The following is a 23214-nucleotide window of genomic DNA, read 5'->3' on the forward strand; positions in this document are numbered from 1 at the left end:
CAGCAACGCACAGCACCAGCCACAGCGGGGCTTCCCCACGGACCCTACCTTGTCGTGCCCTGACAGCTGCCCGGAGGAGACAAGACACACGTGTGACCGCGACAAGAGAGAAACGGGCCCACATGACACGAGGCCACACACAGCTCAGCAAGCTGCAAGCGCAGACCGGCCGTGCGACCGCGGCGGCCGCCTTCCACCCGGAGGCCGCGCCCTGCTCCCTGACTGTCCCTGAGCGTGGCCGGCGCGAGGAGGGGGTCCTGATCCCCAACAGGGCCCCACAGGTCACCCCCCGCCCCCCCATGCTGTCAGGGAGCTGGGCTGCCTGCCTCTGTGCCTCTCCTGAGTCCACCTCTGTCTGTGCCCAGAGCCCAGCCGCTGCCTCACGCCTGCCTGCTACACACCCCACTGGTGAGCTCAGGCTCCCCACAAGCCTTCCTGTGCCAGAACTGGGGAGCACGGGCCCCCCCGACCCAGAGCTTCCCTCCCACCCACAGAAGCATCATCAAGTCACGGAACACCCTCTCCTCAGAGCTCACGCACACACACGACTCTGCAAGCCAGTGTCCCCTCCTCCAGGAAGGCCTCCTGGACCTGCCTGGGAGTCCTGCTAGCCCAGAACCCCCTTGTTGGAGACCCCGAGGGCAGCACTAGGCTGGCTGGGGACACAGTGTCGATGCCCAGGTGGCTCTCCACTGTGAATGAAACAGGGACCAAGGAGGGCCCATCAGGTGTGGCCGGCCTTGCTGCCCGAGCTTCAGAGCTGGGGACAGCGCAACCTGCCACCCACCCAGAGCTGTCACTGCCAGGGCACCCTCCTCCAAAGGCCCCAGGCTCTCTGTAGCCATGACAACAGCCGGCCCTGGGCCTGGGGGCCGCCTGGCTCGGTAGGTCCCGCCTTCGACACAGCAGGGCCTGGAGCAGGAAAGACTCCTGTCTGTTCAAGGGCCCGGGGAGCGGGAAGGACATGGCCCCAGCGACCACGCATGAACGCAGGATGGCGGGCTCTGGCCCGGCCGGGCACTCACCCTGCGGGACACGGCGGCGGCGCTGGAGCGCTCCTTGAGCTGCGGGTCAGTGGGCAGGCTCTTCCAGATGATGTAGGGGGTGTCGTACTTGGCTCGCAGCCGCGGGCAGCGTTTGAAGACGAAATCGATGAGGAAAAACTTGATCCCGGCATAGAGTCCTGCAAGAACACAGCCCTTCACCCAGGACCCGCCGGGTGCTGCCTGCTTGGCATGGCGGTCCGCACCCCGTGGGGTCTGGCACGGTGCCCCCGGGAAGGGACAGGGGAGGAGAAGGCACGGTGCCCCCGGGAAGGGACAGGGGAGGAGAAGGCACGGTGCCCCCGGGAAGGGACAGGGGAGGAGAAGGCACGGTGCCCCCGGGAAGGGACAGGGGAGGAGAAGGCACGGTGCCCCCGGGAAGGGACAGGGGAGGAGAAGGCACGGTGCCCCCGGGAAGGGACAGGGGAGGAGAAGGCACGGTGCCCCCGGGAAGGGACAGGGGAGGAGAAGGCACGGTGCCCCCGGGAAGGGACAGGGGAGGAGAAGGCACGGTGCCCCCGGGAAGGGACAGGGGAGGAGAAGGCACGGTGCCCCCGGGAAGGGACAGGGGAGGAGAAGGCACGGTGTGCCACACCCGCCCGCGCCTGCTCACCCACGGCGAGCCCCACCAGGCGGTAGGGGAAGCAGCAGGAGGCCAGGAAGGCGGCCCACAGCGCGACGTACAGCTTCTGCGTGATCTCGGGCTGCACCCAGCCCCCGGGAAGGGACAGGGGAGGAGAAGGCACGGTGCCCCCGGGAAGGGACAGGGGAGGAGAAGGCACGGTGCCCCCGGGAAGGGACAGGGGAGGAGAAGGCACGGTGCCCCCGGGAAGGGACAGGGGAGGAGAAGGCACGGTGCCCCCGGGAAGGGACAGGGGAGGAGAAGGCACGGTGCCCCCGGGAAGGGACAGGGGAGGAGAAGGCACGGTGCCCCCGGGAAGGGACAGGGGAGGAGAAGGCACGGTGCCCCCGGGAAGGGACAGGGGAGGAGAAGGCACGGTGCCCCCGGGAAGGGACAGGGGAGGAGAAGGCACGGTGCCCCCGGGAAGGGACAGGGGAGGAGAAGGCACGGTGCCCCCGGGAAGGGACAGGGGAGGAGAAGGCACGGTGCCCCCGGGAAGGGACAGGGGAGGAGAAGGCACGGTGCCCCCGGGAAGGGACAGGGGAGGAGAAGGCACGGTGCCCCCGGGAAGGGACAGGGGAGGAGAAGGCACGGTGCCCCCGGGAAGGGACAGGGGAGGAGAAGGCACGGTGCCCCCGGGAAGGGACAGGGGAGGAGAAGGCACGGTGCCCCCGGGAAGGGACAGGGGAGGAGAAGGCACGGTGCCCCCGGGAAGGGACAGGGGAGGAGAAGGCACGGTGCCCCCGGGAAGGGACAGGGGAGGAGAAGGCACGGTGCCCCCGGGAAGGGACAGGGGAGGAGAAGGCACGGTGCCCCCGGGAAGGGACAGGGGAGGAGAAGGCACGGTGCCCCCGGGAAGGGACAGGGGAGGAGAAGGCACGGTGCCCCCGGGAAGGGACAGGGGAGGAGAAGGCACGGTGCCCCCGGGAAGGGACAGGGGAGGAGAAGGCACGGTGCCCCCGGGAAGGGACAGGGGAGGAGAAGGCACGGTGCCCCCGGGAAGGGACAGGGGAGGAGAAGGCACGGTGCCCCCGGGAAGGGACAGGGGAGGAGAAGGCACGGTGCCCCCGGGAAGGGACAGGGGAGGAGAAGGCACGGTGCCCCCGGGAAGGGACAGGGGAGGAGAAGGCACGGTGCCCCCGGGAAGGGACAGGGGAGGAGAAGGCACGGTGCCCCCGGGAAGGGACAGGGGAGGAGAAGGCACGGTGCCCCCGGGAAGGGACAGGGGAGGAGAAGGCACGGTGCCCCCGGGAAGGGACAGGGGAGGAGAAGGCACGGTGCCCCCGGGAAGGGACAGGGGAGGAGAAGGCACGGTGCCCCCGGGAAGGGACAGGGGAGGAGAAGGCACGGTGCCCCCGGGAAGGGACAGGGGAGGAGAAGGCACGGTGCCCCCGGGAAGGGACAGGGGAGGAGAAGGCACGGTGCCCCCGGGAAGGGACAGGGGAGGAGAAGGCACGGTGCCCCCGGGAAGGGACAGGGGAGGAGAAGGCACGGTGCCCCCGGGAAGGGACAGGGGAGGAGAAGGCACGGTGCCCCCGGGAAGGGACAGGGGAGGAGAAGGCACGGTGCCCCCGGGAAGGGACAGGGGAGGAGAAGGCACGGTGCCCCCGGGAAGGGACAGGGGAGGAGAAGGCACGGTGCCCCCGGGAAGGGACAGGGGAGGAGAAGGCACGGTGCCCCCGGGAAGGGACAGGGGAGGAGAAGGCACGGTGCCCCCGGGAAGGGACAGGGGAGGAGAAGGCACGGTGCCCCCGGGAAGGGACAGGGGAGGAGAAGGCACGGTGCCCCCGGGAAGGGACAGGGGAGGAGAAGGCACGGTGCCCCCGGGAAGGGACAGGGGAGGAGAAGGCACGGTGCCCCCGGGAAGGGACAGGGGAGGAGAAGGCACGGTGCCCCCGGGAAGGGACAGGGGAGGAGAAGGCACGGTGCCCCCGGGAAGGGACAGGGGAGGAGAAGGCACGGTGCCCCCGGGAAGGGACAGGGGAGGAGAAGGCACGGTGCCCCCGGGAAGGGACAGGGGAGGAGAAGGCACGGTGCCCCCGGGAAGGGACAGGGGAGGAGAAGGCACGGTGCCCCCGGGAAGGGACAGGGGAGGAGAAGGCACGGTGCCCCCGGGAAGGGACAGGGGAGGAGAAGGCACGGTGCCCCCGGGAAGGGACAGGGGAGGAGAAGGCACGGTGCCCCCGGGAAGGGACAGGGGAGGAGAAGGCACGGTGCCCCCGGGAAGGGACAGGGGAGGAGAAGGCACGGTGCCCCCGGGAAGGGACAGGGGAGGAGAAGGCACGGTGCCCCCGGGAAGGGACAGGGGAGGAGAAGGCACGGTGCCCCCGGGAAGGGACAGGGGAGGAGAAGGCACGGTGCCCCCGGGAAGGGACAGGGGAGGAGAAGGCACGGTGCCCCCGGGAAGGGACAGGGGAGGAGAAGGCACGGTGCCCCCGGGAAGGGACAGGGGAGGAGAAGGCACGGTGCCCCCGGGAAGGGACAGGGGAGGAGAAGGCACGGTGCCCCCGGGAAGGGACAGGGGAGGAGAAGGCACGGTGCCCCCGGGAAGGGACAGGGGAGGAGAAGGCACGGTGCCCCCGGGAAGGGACAGGGGAGGAGAAGGCACGGTGCCCCCGGGAAGGGACAGGGGAGGAGAAGGCACGGTGCCCCCGGGAAGGGACAGGGGAGGAGAAGGCACGGTGCCCCCGGGAAGGGACAGGGGAGGAGAAGGCACGGTGCCCCCGGGAAGGGACAGGGGAGGAGAAGGCACGGTGCCCCCGGGAAGGGACAGGGGAGGAGAAGGCACGGTGCCCCCGGGAAGGGACAGGGGAGGAGAAGGCACGGTGCCCCCGGGAAGGGACAGGGGAGGAGAAGGCACGGTGCCCCCGGGAAGGGACAGGGGAGGAGAAGGCACGGTGCCCCCGGGAAGGGACAGGGGAGGAGAAGGCACGGTGCCCCCGGGAAGGGACAGGGGAGGAGAAGGCACGGTGCCCCCGGGAAGGGACAGGGGAGGAGAAGGCACGGTGCCCCCGGGAAGGGACAGGGGAGGAGAAGGCACGGTGCCCCCGGGAAGGGACAGGGGAGGAGAAGGCACGGTGCCCCCGGGAAGGGACAGGGGAGGAGAAGGCACGGTGCCCCCGGGAAGGGACAGGGGAGGAGAAGGCACGGTGCCCCCGGGAAGGGACAGGGGAGGAGAAGGCACGGTGCCCCCGGGAAGGGACAGGGGAGGAGAAGGCACGGTGCCCCCGGGAAGGGACAGGGGAGGAGAAGGCACGGTGCCCCCGGGAAGGGACAGGGGAGGAGAAGGCACGGTGCCCCCGGGAAGGGACAGGGGAGGAGAAGGCACGGTGCCCCCGGGAAGGGACAGGGGAGGAGAAGGCACGGTGCCCCCGGGAAGGGACAGGGGAGGAGAAGGCACGGTGCCCCCGGGAAGGGACAGGGGAGGAGAAGGCACGGTGCCCCCGGGAAGGGACAGGGGAGGAGAAGGCACGGTGCCCCCGGGAAGGGACAGGGGAGGAGAAGGCACGGTGCCCCCGGGAAGGGACAGGGGAGGAGAAGGCACGGTGCCCCCGGGAAGGGACAGGGGAGGAGAAGGCACGGTGCCCCCGGGAAGGGACAGGGGAGGAGAAGGCACGGTGCCCCCGGGAAGGGACAGGGGAGGAGAAGGCACGGTGCCCCCGGGAAGGGACAGGGGAGGAGAAGGCACGGTGCCCCCGGGAAGGGACAGGGGAGGAGAAGGCACGGTGCCCCCGGGAAGGGACAGGGGAGGAGAAGGCACGGTGCCCCCGGGAAGGGACAGGGGAGGAGAAGGCACGGTGCCCCCGGGAAGGGACAGGGGAGGAGAAGGCACGGTGCCCCCGGGAAGGGACAGGGGAGGAGAAGGCACGGTGCCCCCGGGAAGGGACAGGGGAGGAGAAGGCACGGTGCCCCCGGGAAGGGACAGGGGAGGAGAAGGCACGGTGCCCCCGGGAAGGGACAGGGGAGGAGAAGGCACGGTGCCCCCGGGAAGGGACAGGGGAGGAGAAGGCACGGTGCCCCCGGGAAGGGACAGGGGAGGAGAAGGCACGGTGCCCCCGGGAAGGGACAGGGGAGGAGAAGGCACGGTGCCCCCGGGAAGGGACAGGGGAGGAGAAGGCACGGTGCCCCCGGGAAGGGACAGGGGAGGAGAAGGCACGGTGCCCCCGGGAAGGGACAGGGGAGGAGAAGGCACGGTGCCCCCGGGAAGGGACAGGGGAGGAGAAGGCACGGTGCCCCCGGGAAGGGACAGGGGAGGAGAAGGCACGGTGCCCCCGGGAAGGGACAGGGGAGGAGAAGGCACGGTGCCCCCGGGAAGGGACAGGGGAGGAGAAGGCACGGTGCCCCCGGGAAGGGACAGGGGAGGAGAAGGCACGGTGCCCCCGGGAAGGGACAGGGGAGGAGAAGGCACGGTGCCCCCGGGAAGGGACAGGGGAGGAGAAGGCACGGTGCCCCCGGGAAGGGACAGGGGAGGAGAAGGCACGGTGCCCCCGGGAAGGGACAGGGGAGGAGAAGGCACGGTGCCCCCGGGAAGGGACAGGGGAGGAGAAGGCACGGTGCCCCCGGGAAGGGACAGGGGAGGAGAAGGCACGGTGCCCCCGGGAAGGGACAGGGGAGGAGAAGGCACGGTGCCCCCGGGAAGGGACAGGGGAGGAGAAGGCACGGTGCCCCCGGGAAGGGACAGGGGAGGAGAAGGCACGGTGCCCCCGGGAAGGGACAGGGGAGGAGAAGGCACGGTGCCCCCGGGAAGGGACAGGGGAGGAGAAGGCACGGTGCCCCCGGGAAGGGACAGGGGAGGAGAAGGCACGGTGCCCCCGGGAAGGGACAGGGGAGGAGAAGGCACGGTGCCCCCGGGAAGGGACAGGGGAGGAGAAGGCACGGTGCCCCCGGGAAGGGACAGGGGAGGAGAAGGCACGGTGCCCCCGGGAAGGGACAGGGGAGGAGAAGGCACGGTGCCCCCGGGAAGGGACAGGGGAGGAGAAGGCACGGTGCCCCCGGGAAGGGACAGGGGAGGAGAAGGCACGGTGCCCCCGGGAAGGGACAGGGGAGGAGAAGGCACGGTGCCCCCGGGAAGGGACAGGGGAGGAGAAGGCACGGTGCCCCCGGGAAGGGACAGGGGAGGAGAAGGCACGGTGCCCCCGGGAAGGGACAGGGGAGGAGAAGGCACGGTGCCCCCGGGAAGGGACAGGGGAGGAGAAGGCACGGTGCCCCCGGGAAGGGACAGGGGAGGAGAAGGCACGGTGCCCCCGGGAAGGGACAGGGGAGGAGAAGGCACGGTGCCCCCGGGAAGGGACAGGGGAGGAGAAGGCACGGTGCCCCCGGGAAGGGACAGGGGAGGAGAAGGCACGGTGCCCCCGGGAAGGGACAGGGGAGGAGAAGGCACGGTGCCCCCGGGAAGGGACAGGGGAGGAGAAGGCACGGTGCCCCCGGGAAGGGACAGGGGAGGAGAAGGCACGGTGCCCCCGGGAAGGGACAGGGGAGGAGAAGGCACGGTGCCCCCGGGAAGGGACAGGGGAGGAGAAGGCACGGTGCCCCCGGGAAGGGACAGGGGAGGAGAAGGCACGGTGCCCCCGGGAAGGGACAGGGGAGGAGAAGGCACGGTGCCCCCGGGAAGGGACAGGGGAGGAGAAGGCACGGTGCCCCCGGGAAGGGACAGGGGAGGAGAAGGCACGGTGCCCCCGGGAAGGGACAGGGGAGGAGAAGGCACGGTGCCCCCGGGAAGGGACAGGGGAGGAGAAGGCACGGTGCCCCCGGGAAGGGACAGGGGAGGAGAAGGCACGGTGCCCCCGGGAAGGGACAGGGGAGGAGAAGGCACGGTGCCCCCGGGAAGGGACAGGGGAGGAGAAGGCACGGTGCCCCCGGGAAGGGACAGGGGAGGAGAAGGCACGGTGCCCCCGGGAAGGGACAGGGGAGGAGAAGGCACGGTGCCCCCGGGAAGGGACAGGGGAGGAGAAGGCACGGTGCCCCCGGGAAGGGACAGGGGAGGAGAAGGCACGGTGCCCCCGGGAAGGGACAGGGGAGGAGAAGGCACGGTGCCCCCGGGAAGGGACAGGGGAGGAGAAGGCACGGTGCCCCCGGGAAGGGACAGGGGAGGAGAAGGCACGGTGCCCCCGGGAAGGGACAGGGGAGGAGAAGGCACGGTGCCCCCGGGAAGGGACAGGGGAGGAGAAGGCACGGTGCCCCCGGGAAGGGACAGGGGAGGAGAAGGCACGGTGCCCCCGGGAAGGGACAGGGGAGGAGAAGGCACGGTGCCCCCGGGAAGGGACAGGGGAGGAGAAGGCACGGTGCCCCCGGGAAGGGACAGGGGAGGAGAAGGCACGGTGCCCCCGGGAAGGGACAGGGGAGGAGAAGGCACGGTGCCCCCGGGAAGGGACAGGGGAGGAGAAGGCACGGTGCCCCCGGGAAGGGACAGGGGAGGAGAAGGCACGGTGCCCCCGGGAAGGGACAGGGGAGGAGAAGGCACGGTGCCCCCGGGAAGGGACAGGGGAGGAGAAGGCACGGTGCCCCCGGGAAGGGACAGGGGAGGAGAAGGCACGGTGCCCCCGGGAAGGGACAGGGGAGGAGAAGGCACGGTGCCCCCGGGAAGGGACAGGGGAGGAGAAGGCACGGTGCCCCCGGGAAGGGACAGGGGAGGAGAAGGCACGGTGCCCCCGGGAAGGGACAGGGGAGGAGAAGGCACGGTGCCCCCGGGAAGGGACAGGGGAGGAGAAGGCACGGTGCCCCCGGGAAGGGACAGGGGAGGAGAAGGCACGGTGCCCCCGGGAAGGGACAGGGGAGGAGAAGGCACGGTGCCCCCGGGAAGGGACAGGGGAGGAGAAGGCACGGTGCCCCCGGGAAGGGACAGGGGAGGAGAAGGCACGGTGCCCCCGGGAAGGGACAGGGGAGGAGAAGGCACGGTGCCCCCGGGAAGGGACAGGGGAGGAGAAGGCACGGTGCCCCCGGGAAGGGACAGGGGAGGAGAAGGCACGGTGCCCCCGGGAAGGGACAGGGGAGGAGAAGGCACGGTGCCCCCGGGAAGGGACAGGGGAGGAGAAGGCACGGTGCCCCCGGGAAGGGACAGGGGAGGAGAAGGCACGGTGCCCCCGGGAAGGGACAGGGGAGGAGAAGGCACGGTGCCCCCGGGAAGGGACAGGGGAGGAGAAGGCACGGTGCCCCCGGGAAGGGACAGGGGAGGAGAAGGCACGGTGCCCCCGGGAAGGGACAGGGGAGGAGAAGGCACGGTGCCCCCGGGAAGGGACAGGGGAGGAGAAGGCACGGTGCCCCCGGGAAGGGACAGGGGAGGAGAAGGCACGGTGCCCCCGGGAAGGGACAGGGGAGGAGAAGGCACGGTGCCCCCGGGAAGGGACAGGGGAGGAGAAGGCACGGTGCCCCCGGGAAGGGACAGGGGAGGAGAAGGCACGGTGCCCCCGGGAAGGGACAGGGGAGGAGAAGGCACGGTGCCCCCGGGAAGGGACAGGGGAGGAGAAGGCACGGTGCCCCCGGGAAGGGACAGGGGAGGAGAAGGCACGGTGCCCCCGGGAAGGGACAGGGGAGGAGAAGGCACGGTGCCCCCGGGAAGGGACAGGGGAGGAGAAGGCACGGTGCCCCCGGGAAGGGACAGGGGAGGAGAAGGCACGGTGCCCCCGGGAAGGGACAGGGGAGGAGAAGGCACGGTGCCCCCGGGAAGGGACAGGGGAGGAGAAGGCACGGTGCCCCCGGGAAGGGACAGGGGAGGAGAAGGCACGGTGCCCCCGGGAAGGGACAGGGGAGGAGAAGGCACGGTGCCCCCGGGAAGGGACAGGGGAGGAGAAGGCACGGTGCCCCCGGGAAGGGACAGGGGAGGAGAAGGCACGGTGCCCCCGGGAAGGGACAGGGGAGGAGAAGGCACGGTGCCCCCGGGAAGGGACAGGGGAGGAGAAGGCACGGTGCCCCCGGGAAGGGACAGGGGAGGAGAAGGCACGGTGCCCCCGGGAAGGGACAGGGGAGGAGAAGGCACGGTGCCCCCGGGAAGGGACAGGGGAGGAGAAGGCACGGTGCCCCCGGGAAGGGACAGGGGAGGAGAAGGCACGGTGCCCCCGGGAAGGGACAGGGGAGGAGAAGGCACGGTGCCCCCGGGAAGGGACAGGGGAGGAGAAGGCACGGTGCCCCCGGGAAGGGACAGGGGAGGAGAAGGCACGGTGCCCCCGGGAAGGGACAGGGGAGGAGAAGGCACGGTGCCCCCGGGAAGGGACAGGGGAGGAGAAGGCACGGTGCCCCCGGGAAGGGACAGGGGAGGAGAAGGCACGGTGCCCCCGGGAAGGGACAGGGGAGGAGAAGGCACGGTGCCCCCGGGAAGGGACAGGGGAGGAGAAGGCACGGTGCCCCCGGGAAGGGACAGGGGAGGAGAAGGCACGGTGCCCCCGGGAAGGGACAGGGGAGGAGAAGGCACGGTGCCCCCGGGAAGGGACAGGGGAGGAGAAGGCACGGTGCCCCCGGGAAGGGACAGGGGAGGAGAAGGCACGGTGCCCCCGGGAAGGGACAGGGGAGGAGAAGGCACGGTGCCCCCGGGAAGGGACAGGGGAGGAGAAGGCACGGTGCCCCCGGGAAGGGACAGGGGAGGAGAAGGCACGGTGCCCCCGGGAAGGGACAGGGGAGGAGAAGGCACGGTGCCCCCGGGAAGGGACAGGGGAGGAGAAGGCACGGTGCCCCCGGGAAGGGACAGGGGAGGAGAAGGCACGGTGCCCCCGGGAAGGGACAGGGGAGGAGAAGGCACGGTGCCCCCGGGAAGGGACAGGGGAGGAGAAGGCACGGTGCCCCCGGGAAGGGACAGGGGAGGAGAAGGCACGGTGCCCCCGGGAAGGGACAGGGGAGGAGAAGGCACGGTGCCCCCGGGAAGGGACAGGGGAGGAGAAGGCACGGTGCCCCCGGGAAGGGACAGGGGAGGAGAAGGCACGGTGCCCCCGGGAAGGGACAGGGGAGGAGAAGGCACGGTGCCCCCGGGAAGGGACAGGGGAGGAGAAGGCACGGTGCCCCCGGGAAGGGACAGGGGAGGAGAAGGCACGGTGCCCCCGGGAAGGGACAGGGGAGGAGAAGGCACGGTGCCCCCGGGAAGGGACAGGGGAGGAGAAGGCACGGTGCCCCCGGGAAGGGACAGGGGAGGAGAAGGCACGGTGCCCCCGGGAAGGGACAGGGGAGGAGAAGGCACGGTGCCCCCGGGAAGGGACAGGGGAGGAGAAGGCACGGTGCCCCCGGGAAGGGACAGGGGAGGAGAAGGCACGGTGCCCCCGGGAAGGGACAGGGGAGGAGAAGGCACGGTGCCCCCGGGAAGGGACAGGGGAGGAGAAGGCACGGTGCCCCCGGGAAGGGACAGGGGAGGAGAAGGCACGGTGCCCCCGGGAAGGGACAGGGGAGGAGAAGGCACGGTGCCCCCGGGAAGGGACAGGGGAGGAGAAGGCACGGTGCCCCCGGGAAGGGACAGGGGAGGAGAAGGCACGGTGCCCCCGGGAAGGGACAGGGGAGGAGAAGGCACGGTGCCCCCGGGAAGGGACAGGGGAGGAGAAGGCACGGTGCCCCCGGGAAGGGACAGGGGAGGAGAAGGCACGGTGCCCCCGGGAAGGGACAGGGGAGGAGAAGGCACGGTGCCCCCGGGAAGGGACAGGGGAGGAGAAGGCACGGTGCCCCCGGGAAGGGACAGGGGAGGAGAAGGCACGGTGCCCCCGGGAAGGGACAGGGGAGGAGAAGGCACGGTGCCCCCGGGAAGGGACAGGGGAGGAGAAGGCACGGTGCCCCCGGGAAGGGACAGGGGAGGAGAAGGCACGGTGCCCCCGGGAAGGGACAGGGGAGGAGAAGGCACGGTGCCCCCGGGAAGGGACAGGGGAGGAGAAGGCACGGTGCCCCCGGGAAGGGACAGGGGAGGAGAAGGCACGGTGCCCCCGGGAAGGGACAGGGGAGGAGAAGGCACGGTGCCCCCGGGAAGGGACAGGGGAGGAGAAGGCACGGTGCCCCCGGGAAGGGACAGGGGAGGAGAAGGCACGGTGCCCCCGGGAAGGGACAGGGGAGGAGAAGGCACGGTGCCCCCGGGAAGGGACAGGGGAGGAGAAGGCACGGTGCCCCCGGGAAGGGACAGGGGAGGAGAAGGCACGGTGCCCCCGGGAAGGGACAGGGGAGGAGAAGGCACGGTGCCCCCGGGAAGGGACAGGGGAGGAGAAGGCACGGTGCCCCCGGGAAGGGACAGGGGAGGAGAAGGCACGGTGCCCCCGGGAAGGGACAGGGGAGGAGAAGGCACGGTGCCCCCGGGAAGGGACAGGGGAGGAGAAGGCACGGTGCCCCCGGGAAGGGACAGGGGAGGAGAAGGCACGGTGCCCCCGGGAAGGGACAGGGGAGGAGAAGGCACGGTGCCCCCGGGAAGGGACAGGGGAGGAGAAGGCACGGTGCCCCCGGGAAGGGACAGGGGAGGAGAAGGCACGGTGCCCCCGGGAAGGGACAGGGGAGGAGAAGGCACGGTGCCCCCGGGAAGGGACAGGGGAGGAGAAGGCACGGTGCCCCCGGGAAGGGACAGGGGAGGAGAAGGCACGGTGCCCCCGGGAAGGGACAGGGGAGGAGAAGGCACGGTGCCCCCGGGAAGGGACAGGGGAGGAGAAGGCACGGTGCCCCCGGGAAGGGACAGGGGAGGAGAAGGCACGGTGCCCCCGGGAAGGGACAGGGGAGGAGAAGGCACGGTGCCCCCGGGAAGGGACAGGGGAGGAGAAGGCACGGTGCCCCCGGGAAGGGACAGGGGAGGAGAAGGCACGGTGCCCCCGGGAAGGGACAGGGGAGGAGAAGGCACGGTGCCCCCGGGAAGGGACAGGGGAGGAGAAGGCACGGTGCCCCCGGGAAGGGACAGGGGAGGAGAAGGCACGGTGCCCCCGGGAAGGGACAGGGGAGGAGAAGGCACGGTGCCCCCGGGAAGGGACAGGGGAGGAGAAGGCACGGTGCCCCCGGGAAGGGACAGGGGAGGAGAAGGCACGGTGCCCCCGGGAAGGGACAGGGGAGGAGAAGGCACGGTGCCCCCGGGAAGGGACAGGGGAGGAGAAGGCACGGTGCCCCCGGGAAGGGACAGGGGAGGAGAAGGCACGGTGCCCCCGGGAAGGGACAGGGGAGGAGAAGGCACGGTGCCCCCGGGAAGGGACAGGGGAGGAGAAGGCACGGTGCCCCCGGGAAGGGACAGGGGAGGAGAAGGCACGGTGCCCCCGGGAAGGGACAGGGGAGGAGAAGGCACGGTGCCCCCGGGAAGGGACAGGGGAGGAGAAGGCACGGTGCCCCCGGGAAGGGACAGGGGAGGAGAAGGCACGGTGCCCCCGGGAAGGGACAGGGGAGGAGAAGGCACGGTGCCCCCGGGAAGGGACAGGGGAGGAGAAGGCACGGTGCCCCCGGGAAGGGACAGGGGAGGAGAAGGCACGGTGCCCCCGGGAAGGGACAGGGGAGGAGAAGGCACGGTGCCCCCGGGAAGGGACAGGGGAGGAGAAGGCACGGTGCCCCCGGGAAGGGACAGGGGAGGAGAAGGCACGGTGCCCCCGGGAAGGGACAGGGGAGGAGAAGGCACGGTGCCCCCGGGAAGGGACAGGGGAGGAGAAGGCACGGTGCCCCCGGGAAGGGACAGGGGAGGAGAAGGCACGGTGCCCCCGGGAAGGGACAGGGGAGGAGAAGGCACGGTGCCCCCGGGAAGGGACAGGGGAGGAGAAGGCACGGTGCCCCCGGGAAGGGACAGGGGAGGAGAAGGCACGGTGCCCCCGGGAAGGGACAGGGGAGGAGAAGGCACGGTGCCCCCGGGAAGGGACAGGGGAGGAGAAGGCACGGTGCCCCCGGGAAGGGACAGGGGAGGAGAAGGCACGGTGCCCCCGGGAAGGGACAGGGGAGGAGAAGGCACGGTGCCCCCGGGAAGGGACAGGGGAGGAGAAGGCACGGTGCCCCCGGGAAGGGACAGGGGAGGAGAAGGCACGGTGCCCCCGGGAAGGGACAGGGGAGGAGAAGGCACGGTGCCCCCGGGAAGGGACAGGGGAGGAGAAGGCACGGTGCCCCCGGGAAGGGACAGGGGAGGAGAAGGCACGGTGCCCCCGGGAAGGGACAGGGGAGGAGAAGGCACGGTGCCCCCGGGAAGGGACAGGGGAGGAGAAGGCACGGTGCCCCCGGGAAGGGACAGGGGAGGAGAAGGCACGGTGCCCCCGGGAAGGGACAGGGGAGGAGAAGGCACGGTGCCCCCGGGAAGGGACAGGGGAGGAGAAGGCACGGTGCCCCCGGGAAGGGACAGGGGAGGAGAAGGCACGGTGCCCCCGGGAAGGGACAGGGGAGGAGAAGGCACGGTGCCCCCGGGAAGGGACAGGGGAGGAGAAGGCACGGTGCCCCCGGGAAGGGACAGGGGAGGAGAAGGCACGGTGCCCCCGGGAAGGGACAGGGGAGGAGAAGGCACGGTGCCCCCGGGAAGGGACAGGGGAGGAGAAGGCACGGTGCCCCCGGGAAGGGACAGGGGAGGAGAAGGCACGGTGCCCCCGGGAAGGGACAGGGGAGGAGAAGGCACGGTGCCCCCGGGAAGGGACAGGGGAGGAGAAGGCACGGTGCCCCCGGGAAGGGACAGGGGAGGAGAAGGCACGGTGCCCCCGGGAAGGGACAGGGGAGGAGAAGGCACGGTGCCCCCGGGAAGGGACAGGGGAGGAGAAGGCACGGTGCCCCCGGGAAGGGACAGGGGAGGAGAAGGCACGGTGCCCCCGGGAAGGGACAGGGGAGGAGAAGGCACGGTGCCCCCGGGAAGGGACAGGGGAGGAGAAGGCACGGTGCCCCCGGGAAGGGACAGGGGAGGAGAAGGCACGGTGCCCCCGGGAAGGGACAGGGGAGGAGAAGGCACGGTGCCCCCGGGAAGGGACAGGGGAGGAGAAGGCACGGTGCCCCCGGGAAGGGACAGGGGAGGAGAAGGCACGGTGCCCCCGGGAAGGGACAGGGGAGGAGAAGGCACGGTGCCCCCGGGAAGGGACAGGGGAGGAGAAGGCACGGTGCCCCCGGGAAGGGACAGGGGAGGAGAAGGCACGGTGCCCCCGGGAAGGGACAGGGGAGGAGAAGGCACGGTGCCCCCGGGAAGGGACAGGGGAGGAGAAGGCACGGTGCCCCCGGGAAGGGACAGGGGAGGAGAAGGCACGGTGCCCCCGGGAAGGGACAGGGGAGGAGAAGGCACGGTGCCCCCGGGAAGGGACAGGGGAGGAGAAGGCACGGTGCCCCCGGGAAGGGACAGGGGAGGAGAAGGCACGGTGCCCCCGGGAAGGGACAGGGGAGGAGAAGGCACGGTGCCCCCGGGAAGGGACAGGGGAGGAGAAGGCACGGTGCCCCCGGGAAGGGACAGGGGAGGAGAAGGCACGGTGCCCCCGGGAAGGGACAGGGGAGGAGAAGGCACGGTGCCCCCGGGAAGGGACAGGGGAGGAGAAGGCACGGTGCCCCCGGGAAGGGACAGGGGAGGAGAAGGCACGGTGCCCCCGGGAAGGGACAGGGGAGGAGAAGGCACGGTGCCCCCGGGAAGGGACAGGGGAGGAGAAGGCACGGTGCCCCCGGGAAGGGACAGGGGAGGAGAAGGCACGGTGCCCCCGGGAAGGGACAGGGGAGGAGAAGGCACGGTGCCCCCGGGAAGGGACAGGGGAGGAGAAGGCACGGTGCCCCCGGGAAGGGACAGGGGAGGAGAAGGCACGGTGCCCCCGGGAAGGGACAGGGGAGGAGAAGGCACGGTGCCCCCGGGAAGGGACAGGGGAGGAGAAGGCACGGTGCCCCCGGGAAGGGACAGGGGAGGAGAAGGCACGGTGCCCCCGGGAAGGGACAGGGGAGGAGAAGGCACGGTGCCCCCGGGAAGGGACAGGGGAGGAGAAGGCACGGTGCCCCCGGGAAGGGACAGGGGAGGAGAAGGCACGGTGCCCCCGGGAAGGGACAGGGGAGGAGAAGGCACGGTGCCCCCGGGAAGGGACAGGGGAGGAGAAGGCACGGTGCCCCCGGGAAGGGACAGGGGAGGAGAAGGCACGGTGCCCCCGGGAAGGGACAGGGGAGGAGAAGGCACGGTGCCCCCGGGAAGGGACAGGGGAGGAGAAGGCACGGTGCCCCCGGGAAGGGACAGGGGAGGAGAAGGCACGGTGCCCCCGGGAAGGGACAGGGGAGGAGAAGGCACGGTGCCCCCGGGAAGGGACAGGGGAGGAGAAGGCACGGTGCCCCCGGGAAGGGACAGGGGAGGAGAAGGCACGGTGCCCCCGGGAAGGGACAGGGGAGGAGAAGGCACGGTGCCCCCGGGAAGGGACAGGGGAGGAGAAGGCACGGTGCCCCCGGGAAGGGACAGGGGAGGAGAAGGCACGGTGCCCCCGGGAAGGGACAGGGGAGGAGAAGGCACGGTGCCCCCGGGAAGGGACAGGGGAGGAGAAGGCACGGTGCCCCCGGGAAGGGACAGGGGAGGAGAAGGCACGGTGCCCCCGGGAAGGGACAGGGGAGGAGAAGGCACGGTGCCCCCGGGAAGGGACAGGGGAGGAGAAGGCACGGTGCCCCCGGGAAGGGACAGGGGAGGAGAAGGCACGGTGCCCCCGGGAAGGGACAGGGGAGGAGAAGGCACGGTGCCCCCGGGAAGGGACAGGGGAGGAGAAGGCACGGTGCCCCCGGGAAGGGACAGGGGAGGAGAAGGCACGGTGCCCCCGGGAAGGGACAGGGGAGGAGAAGGCACGGTGCCCCCGGGAAGGGACAGGGGAGGAGAAGGCACGGTGCCCCCGGGAAGGGACAGGGGAGGAGAAGGCACGGTGCCCCCGGGAAGGGACAGGGGAGGAGAAGGCACGGTGCCCCCGGGAAGGGACAGGGGAGGAGAAGGCACGGTGCCCCCGGGAAGGGACAGGGGAGGAGAAGGCACGGTGCCCCCGGGAAGGGACAGGGGAGGAGAAGGCACGGTGCCCCCGGGAAGGGACAGGGGAGGAGAAGGCACGGTGCCCCCGGGAAGGGACAGGGGAGGAGAAGGCACGGTGCCCCCGGGAAGGGACAGGGGAGGAGAAGGCACGGTGCCCCCGGGAAGGGACAGGGGAGGAGAAGGCACGGTGCCCCCGGGAAGGGACAGGGGAGGAGAAGGCACGGTGCCCCCGGGAAGGGACAGGGGAGGAGAAGGCACGGTGCCCCCGGGAAGGGACAGGGGAGGAGAAGGCACGGTGCCCCCGGGAAGGGACAGGGGAGGAGAAGGCACGGTGCCCCCGGGAAGGGACAGGGGAGGAGAAGGCACGGTGCCCCCGGGAAGGGACAGGGGAGGAGAAGGCACGGTGCCCCCGGGAAGGGACAGGGGAGGAGAAGGCACGGTGCCCCCGGGAAGGGACAGGGGAGGAGAAGGCACGGTGCCCCCGGGAAGGGACAGGGGAGGAGAAGGCACGGTGCCCCCGGGAAGGGACAGGGGAGGAGAAGGCACGGTGCCCCCGGGAAGGGACAGGGGAGGAGAAGGCACGGTGCCCCCGGGAAGGGACAGGGGAGGAGAAGGCACGGTGCCCCCGGGAAGGGACAGGGGAGGAGAAGGCACGGTGCCCCCGGGAAGGGACAGGGGAGGAGAAGGCACGGTGCCCCCGGGAAGGGACAGGGGAGGAGAAGGCACGGTGCCCCCGGGAAGGGACAGGGGAGGAGAAGGCACGGTGCCCCCGGGAAGGGACAGGGGAGGAGAAGGCACGGTGCCCCCGGGAAGGGACAGGGGAGGAGAAGGCACGGTGCCCCCGGGAAGGGACAGGGGAGGAGAAGGCACGGTGCCCCCGGGAAGGGACAGGGGAGGAGAAGGCACGGTGCCCCCGGGAAGGGACAGGGGAGGAGAAGGCACGGTGCCCCCGGGAAGGGACAGGGGAGGAGAAGGCACGGTGCCCCCGGGAAGGGACAGGGGAGGAGAAGGCACGGTGCCCCCGGGAAGGGACAGGGGAGGAGAAGGCACGGTGCCCCCGGGAAGGGACAGGGGAGGAGAAGGCACGGTGCCCCCGGGAAGGGACAGGGGAGGAGAAGGCACGGTGCCCCCGGGAAGGGACAGGGGAGGAGAAGGCACGGTGCCCCCGGGAAGGGACAGGGGAGGAGAAGGCACGGTGCCCCCGGGAAGGGACAGGGGAGGAGAAGGCACGGTGCCCCCGGGAAGGGACAGGGGAGGAGAAGGCACGGTGCCCCCGGGAAGGGACAGGGGAGGAGAAGGCACGGTGCCCCCGGGAAGGGACAGGGGAGGAGAAGGCACGGTGCCCCCGGGAAGGGACAGGGGAGGAGAAGGCACGGTGCCCCCGGGAAGGGACAGGGGAGGAGAAGGCACGGTGCCCCCGGGAAGGGACAGGGGAGGAGAAGGCACGGTGCCCCCGGGAAGGGACAGGGGAGGAGAAGGCACGGTGCCCCCGGGAAGGGACAGGGGAGGAGAAGGCACGGTGCCCCCGGGAAGGGACAGGGGAGGAGAAGGCACGGTGCCCCCGGGAAGGGACAGGGGAGGAGAAGGCACGGTGCCCCCGGGAAGGGACAGGGGAGGAGAAGGCACGGTGCCCCCGGGAAGGGACAGGGGAGGAGAAGGCACGGTGCCCCCGGGAAGGGACAGGGGAGGAGAAGGCACGGTGCCCCCGGGAAGGGACAGGGGAGGAGAAGGCACGGTGCCCCCGGGAAGGGACAGGGGAGGAGAAGGCACGGTGCCCCCGGGAAGGGACAGGGGAGGAGAAGGCACGGTGCCCCCGGGAAGGGACAGGGGAGGAGAAGGCACGGTGCCCCCGGGAAGGGACAGGGGAGGAGAAGGCACGGTGCCCCCGGGAAGGGACAGGGGAGGAGAAGGCACGGTGCCCCCGGGAAGGGACAGGGGAGGAGAAGGCACGGTGCCCCCGGGAAGGGACAGGGGAGGAGAAGGCACGGTGCCCCCGGGAAGGGACAGGGGAGGAGAAGGCACGGTGCCCCCGGGAAGGGACAGGGGAGGAGAAGGCACGGTGCCCCCGGGAAGGGACAGGGGAGGAGAAGGCACGGTGCCCCCGGGAAGGGACAGGGGAGGAGAAGGCACGGTGCCCCCGGGAAGGGACAGGGGAGGAGAAGGCACGGTGCCCCCGGGAAGGGACAGGGGAGGAGAAGGCACGGTGCCCCCGGGAAGGGACAGGGGAGGAGAAGGCACGGTGCCCCCGGGAAGGGACAGGGGAGGAGAAGGCACGGTGCCCCCGGGAAGGGACAGGGGAGGAGAAGGCACGGTGCCCCCGGGAAGGGACAGGGGAGGAGAAGGCACGGTGCCCCCGGGAAGGGACAGGGGAGGAGAAGGCACGGTGCCCCCGGGAAGGGACAGGGGAGGAGAAGGCACGGTGCCCCCGGGAAGGGACAGGGGAGGAGAAGGCACGGTGCCCCCGGGAAGGGACAGGGGAGGAGAAGGCACGGTGCCCCCGGGAAGGGACAGGGGAGGAGAAGGCACGGTGCCCCCGGGAAGGGACAGGGGAGGAGAAGGCACGGTGCCCCCGGGAAGGGACAGGGGAGGAGAAGGCACGGTGCCCCCGGGAAGGGACAGGGGAGGAGAAGGCACGGTGCCCCCGGGAAGGGACAGGGGAGGAGAAGGCACGGTGCCCCCGGGAAGGGACAGGGGAGGAGAAGGCACGGTGCCCCCGGGAAGGGACAGGGGAGGAGAAGGCACGGTGCCCCCGGGAAGGGACAGGGGAGGAGAAGGCACGGTGCCCCCGGGAAGGGACAGGGGAGGAGAAGGCACGGTGCCCCCGGGAAGGGACAGGGGAGGAGAAGGCACGGTGCCCCCGGGAAGGGACAGGGGAGGAGAAGGCACGGTGCCCCCGGGAAGGGACAGGGGAGGAGAAGGCACGGTGCCCCCGGGAAGGGACAGGGGAGGAGAAGGCACGGTGCCCCCGGGAAGGGACAGGGGAGGAGAAGGCACGGTGCCCCCGGGAAGGGACAGGGGAGGAGAAGGCACGGTGCCCCCGGGAAGGGACAGGGGAGGAGAAGGCACGGTGCCCCCGGGAAGGGACAGGGGAGGAGAAGGCACGGTGCCCCCGGGAAGGGACAGGGGAGGAGAAGGCACGGTGCCCCCGGGAAGGGACAGGGGAGGAGAAGGCACGGTGCCCCCGGGAAGGGACAGGGGAGGAGAAGGCACGGTGCCCCCGGGAAGGGACAGGGGAGGAGAAGGCACGGTGCCCCCGGGAAGGGACAGGGGAGGAGAAGGCACGGTGCCCCCGGGAAGGGACAGGGGAGGAGAAGGCACGGTGCCCCCGGGAAGGGACAGGGGAGGAGAAGGCACGGTGCCCCCGGGAAGGGACAGGGGAGGAGAAGGCACGGTGCCCCCGGGAAGGGACAGGGGAGGAGAAGGCACGGTGCCCCCGGGAAGGGACAGGGGAGGAGAAGGCACGGTGCCCCCGGGAAGGGACAGGGGAGGAGAAGGCACGGTGCCCCCGGGAAGGGACAGGGGAGGAGAAGGCACGGTGCCCCCGGGAAGGGACAGGGGAGGAGAAGGCACGGTGCCCCCGGGAAGGGACAGGGGAGGAGAAGGCACGGTGCCCCCGGGAAGGGACAGGGGAGGAGAAGGCACGGTGCCCCCGGGAAGGGACAGGGGAGGAGAAGGCACGGTGCCCCCGGGAAGGGACAGGGGAGGAGAAGGCACGGTGCCCCCGGGAAGGGACAGGGGAGGAGAAGGCACGGTGCCCCCGGGAAGGGACAGGGGAGGAGAAGGCACGGTGCCCCCGGGAAGGGACAGGGGAGGAGAAGGCACGGTGCCCCCGGGAAGGGACAGGGGAGGAGAAGGCACGGTGCCCCCGGGAAGGGACAGGGGAGGAGAAGGCACGGTGCCCCCGGGAAGGGACAGGGGAGGAGAAGGCACGGTGCCCCCGGGAAGGGACAGGGGAGGAGAAGGCACGGTGCCCCCGGGAAGGGACAGGGGAGGAGAAGGCACGGTGCCCCCGGGAAGGGACAGGGGAGGAGAAGGCACGGTGCCCCCGGGAAGGGACAGGGGAGGAGAAGGCACGGTGCCCCCGGGAAGGGACAGGGGAGGAGAAGGCACGGTGCCCCCGGGAAGGGACAGGGGAGGAGAAGGCACGGTGCCCCCGGGAAGGGACAGGGGAGGAGAAGGCACGGTGCCCCCGGGAAGGGACAGGGGAGGAGAAGGCACGGTGCCCCCGGGAAGGGACAGGGGAGGAGAAGGCACGGTGCCCCCGGGAAGGGACAGGGGAGGAGAAGGCACGGTGCCCCCGGGAAGGGACAGGGGAGGAGAAGGCACGGTGCCCCCGGGAAGGGACAGGGGAGGAGAAGGCACGGTGCCCCCGGGAAGGGACAGGGGAGGAGAAGGCACGGTGCCCCCGGGAAGGGACAGGGGAGGAGAAGGCACGGTGCCCCCGGGAAGGGACAGGGGAGGAGAAGGCACGGTGCCCCCGGGAAGGGACAGGGGAGGAGAAGGCACGGTGCCCCCGGGAAGGGACAGGGGAGGAGAAGGCACGGTGCCCCCGGGAAGGGACAGGGGAGGAGAAGGCACGGTGCCCCCGGGAAGGGACAGGGGAGGAGAAGGCACGGTGCCCCCGGGAAGGGACAGGGGAGGAGAAGGCACGGTGCCCCCGGGAAGGGACAGGGGAGGAGAAGGCACGGTGCCCCCGGGAAGGGACAGGGGAGGAGAAGGCACGGTGCCCCCGGGAAGGGACAGGGGAGGAGAAGGCACGGTGCCCCCGGGAAGGGACAGGGGAGGAGAAGGCACGGTGCCCCCGGGAAGGGACAGGGGAGGAGAAGGCACGGTGCCCCCGGGAAGGGACAGGGGAGGAGAAGGCACGGTGCCCCCGGGAAGGGACAGGGGAGGAGAAGGCACGGTGCCCCCGGGAAGGGACAGGGGAGGAGAAGGCACGGTGCCCCCGGGAAGGGACAGGGGAGGAGAAGGCACGGTGCCCCCGGGAAGGGACAGGGGAGGAGAAGGCACGGTGCCCCCGGGAAGGGACAGGGGAGGAGAAGGCACGGTGCCCCCGGGAAGGGACAGGGGAGGAGAAGGCACGGTGCCCCCGGGAAGGGACAGGGGAGGAGAAGGCACGATGCCCCCGGCTAAGGGAGTGGCCACTTTCATGTTTCTGCGAACCCAGTGGTGGCTCAGGACAAACAATAAAACCACCCCCCGCACCACACGTCCCCGTGCCCGTCCCCAGGGGTGACGTGAAGGGAAACTGGAGGAACGTCCCCAGCTGCCCTCTGATGCGGGCAGTTCTCATGGCGGGGCTCCCCCAGGTGAGGGGGCTCGGGTGCTGCCCAGGTGCCAGGGACAGCAATGAAACTGCACAGCCCCCACCACCCCCAAGGCCTGGCCATTACCGAAGGCTGAGCGTGGGCTGGTGGCCGGCCCGCCGGTGGGTTAACACGGTGTCAGACCCGTCCTGCGTCCCTCCCAGAAGCCCCTGGCCGGGAGGGGCTCCGGCCACCAGGTGCACCCTCAGTCCCAAATGGGTGATGCCCCCACCGGGGCTGCCGGGGGTGGGGAGGGACCGTGAGGCCGACAGCAGGTCAGCTGAGCGGGAGGAGCCAGGGCAGACCCGGCGCTGGCCACAGGCCGGCAGGAGAGCGCACCTGGGCCTTCTGGGCGACGTCCAGCACCAGCTGGAACTTCTCGGACACCGTCAGGTCCTCCTTCGGCGGCTCCTGGGCCACAGGGAAAGGAACGGCCGCTGAGATGAACGCTCAGAGACGTCATTTACAAACCGCACAAGGCCTCCCGCCCGGGGTCAGGCCCTCTGCCACCCCCACTCAGCCCAGGGACCACGTCCTGGGGGACCTGGCCTCAGGGGCCAGCTTGGGGCACCCCCCTTGGCGCCTGAGAGGGCAGGCAGTGGACACCCCCGTAGCCGGCGGGGCTGAGGCACCCACTAACGGCTCCATTCGAAGGTGCATCTGAAACCATGCAGTGCCCCCAACTCACTTTACAGGCAGGGAAACTGAGGCAGAGGAGGGCTTATCTAAGTTCTTTCAACAAAACCCTCCAGAGGGACCCGGGCCTGCCCCAGACATCCTCTCTAACCTAAAGGAACCCTGCAGGCACCACCACACCCAGCACCCCTACTGCGTGCTCCATGCACACAGTAGGTGCTCAAACATCTGCTGAGGCCCACGGAAGCACTGAGGGCTCCCTCCCGCCCACACCAGCGGTTCTGCCCCAGGGGCCAGAGTCCCTTCTAGAGCGAGGGCAACATGTCCTTTCTGCCTGAGCCACACTGCAAACGTGGGGCTCTGCGGGCCACTCGGTCACCGTCACAGCCACAGCAGCCACAGCGTGGGTGAGTGAGTGGCATGGCTGTGCCAACAGAACAGTATTCACAGGGCAGGTTGGAGGCAAGATGCCTACGGAGCTTTTGCCTACGGGGCTGACCCTGCTCTACACATTGCTGGCCCAGCCCACCGTCCCCTCCCTGCCCAGGAGGCTGTGGGGGGCTACAGAGGCCCCCTTTGCTGCCCCCCGCCCCCCGATGTTCCATGCCAGGTGGGAAGGGTCAGTAGACTAGGATGGGCAGGGCAACCTCTTCCGGAGCAGCTGAGCCTGGGCCTGCAGGGCACTGGGGCACCAGCGGTCACGTGGTCAGGGTGCAGCTGCCCAGGGACCGGGCGCCTCCGGCCTCTGCTGGGCAGGCGGGGCTC

General features: G+C 71.5%; 1 protein-coding gene across 1 annotated transcript in view; it reads right to left on the minus strand.

Moving 5' to 3' along the window:
• The window catches only part of GRAMD4 (GRAM domain containing 4), a 71294-nt gene that overhangs the window by 3537 nt on the left and 44543 nt on the right, over nt 1-23214 (minus strand). Inside the window, exons 9-13 of the mRNA XM_015570732.1 lie at nt 23179-23192; nt 22723-22730; nt 22093-22224; nt 1657-1765; nt 947-1183 (exon numbers count right to left, since the gene is read on the minus strand). Coding sequence (XP_015426218.1) covers nt 947-1183; nt 1657-1765; nt 22093-22224; nt 22723-22730; nt 23179-23192 — 500 coding nt within the window. The remainder of the gene's footprint in view (nt 1-946; nt 1184-1656; nt 1766-22092; nt 22225-22722; nt 22731-23178; nt 23193-23214) is intronic.

This window comes from Myotis davidii, unplaced genomic scaffold, assembly GCF_000327345.1.
Source record: "Myotis davidii unplaced genomic scaffold, ASM32734v1 scaffold67, whole genome shotgun sequence".
NCBI classification, from domain to species: Eukaryota; Metazoa; Chordata; class Mammalia; order Chiroptera; family Vespertilionidae; genus Myotis; species Myotis davidii.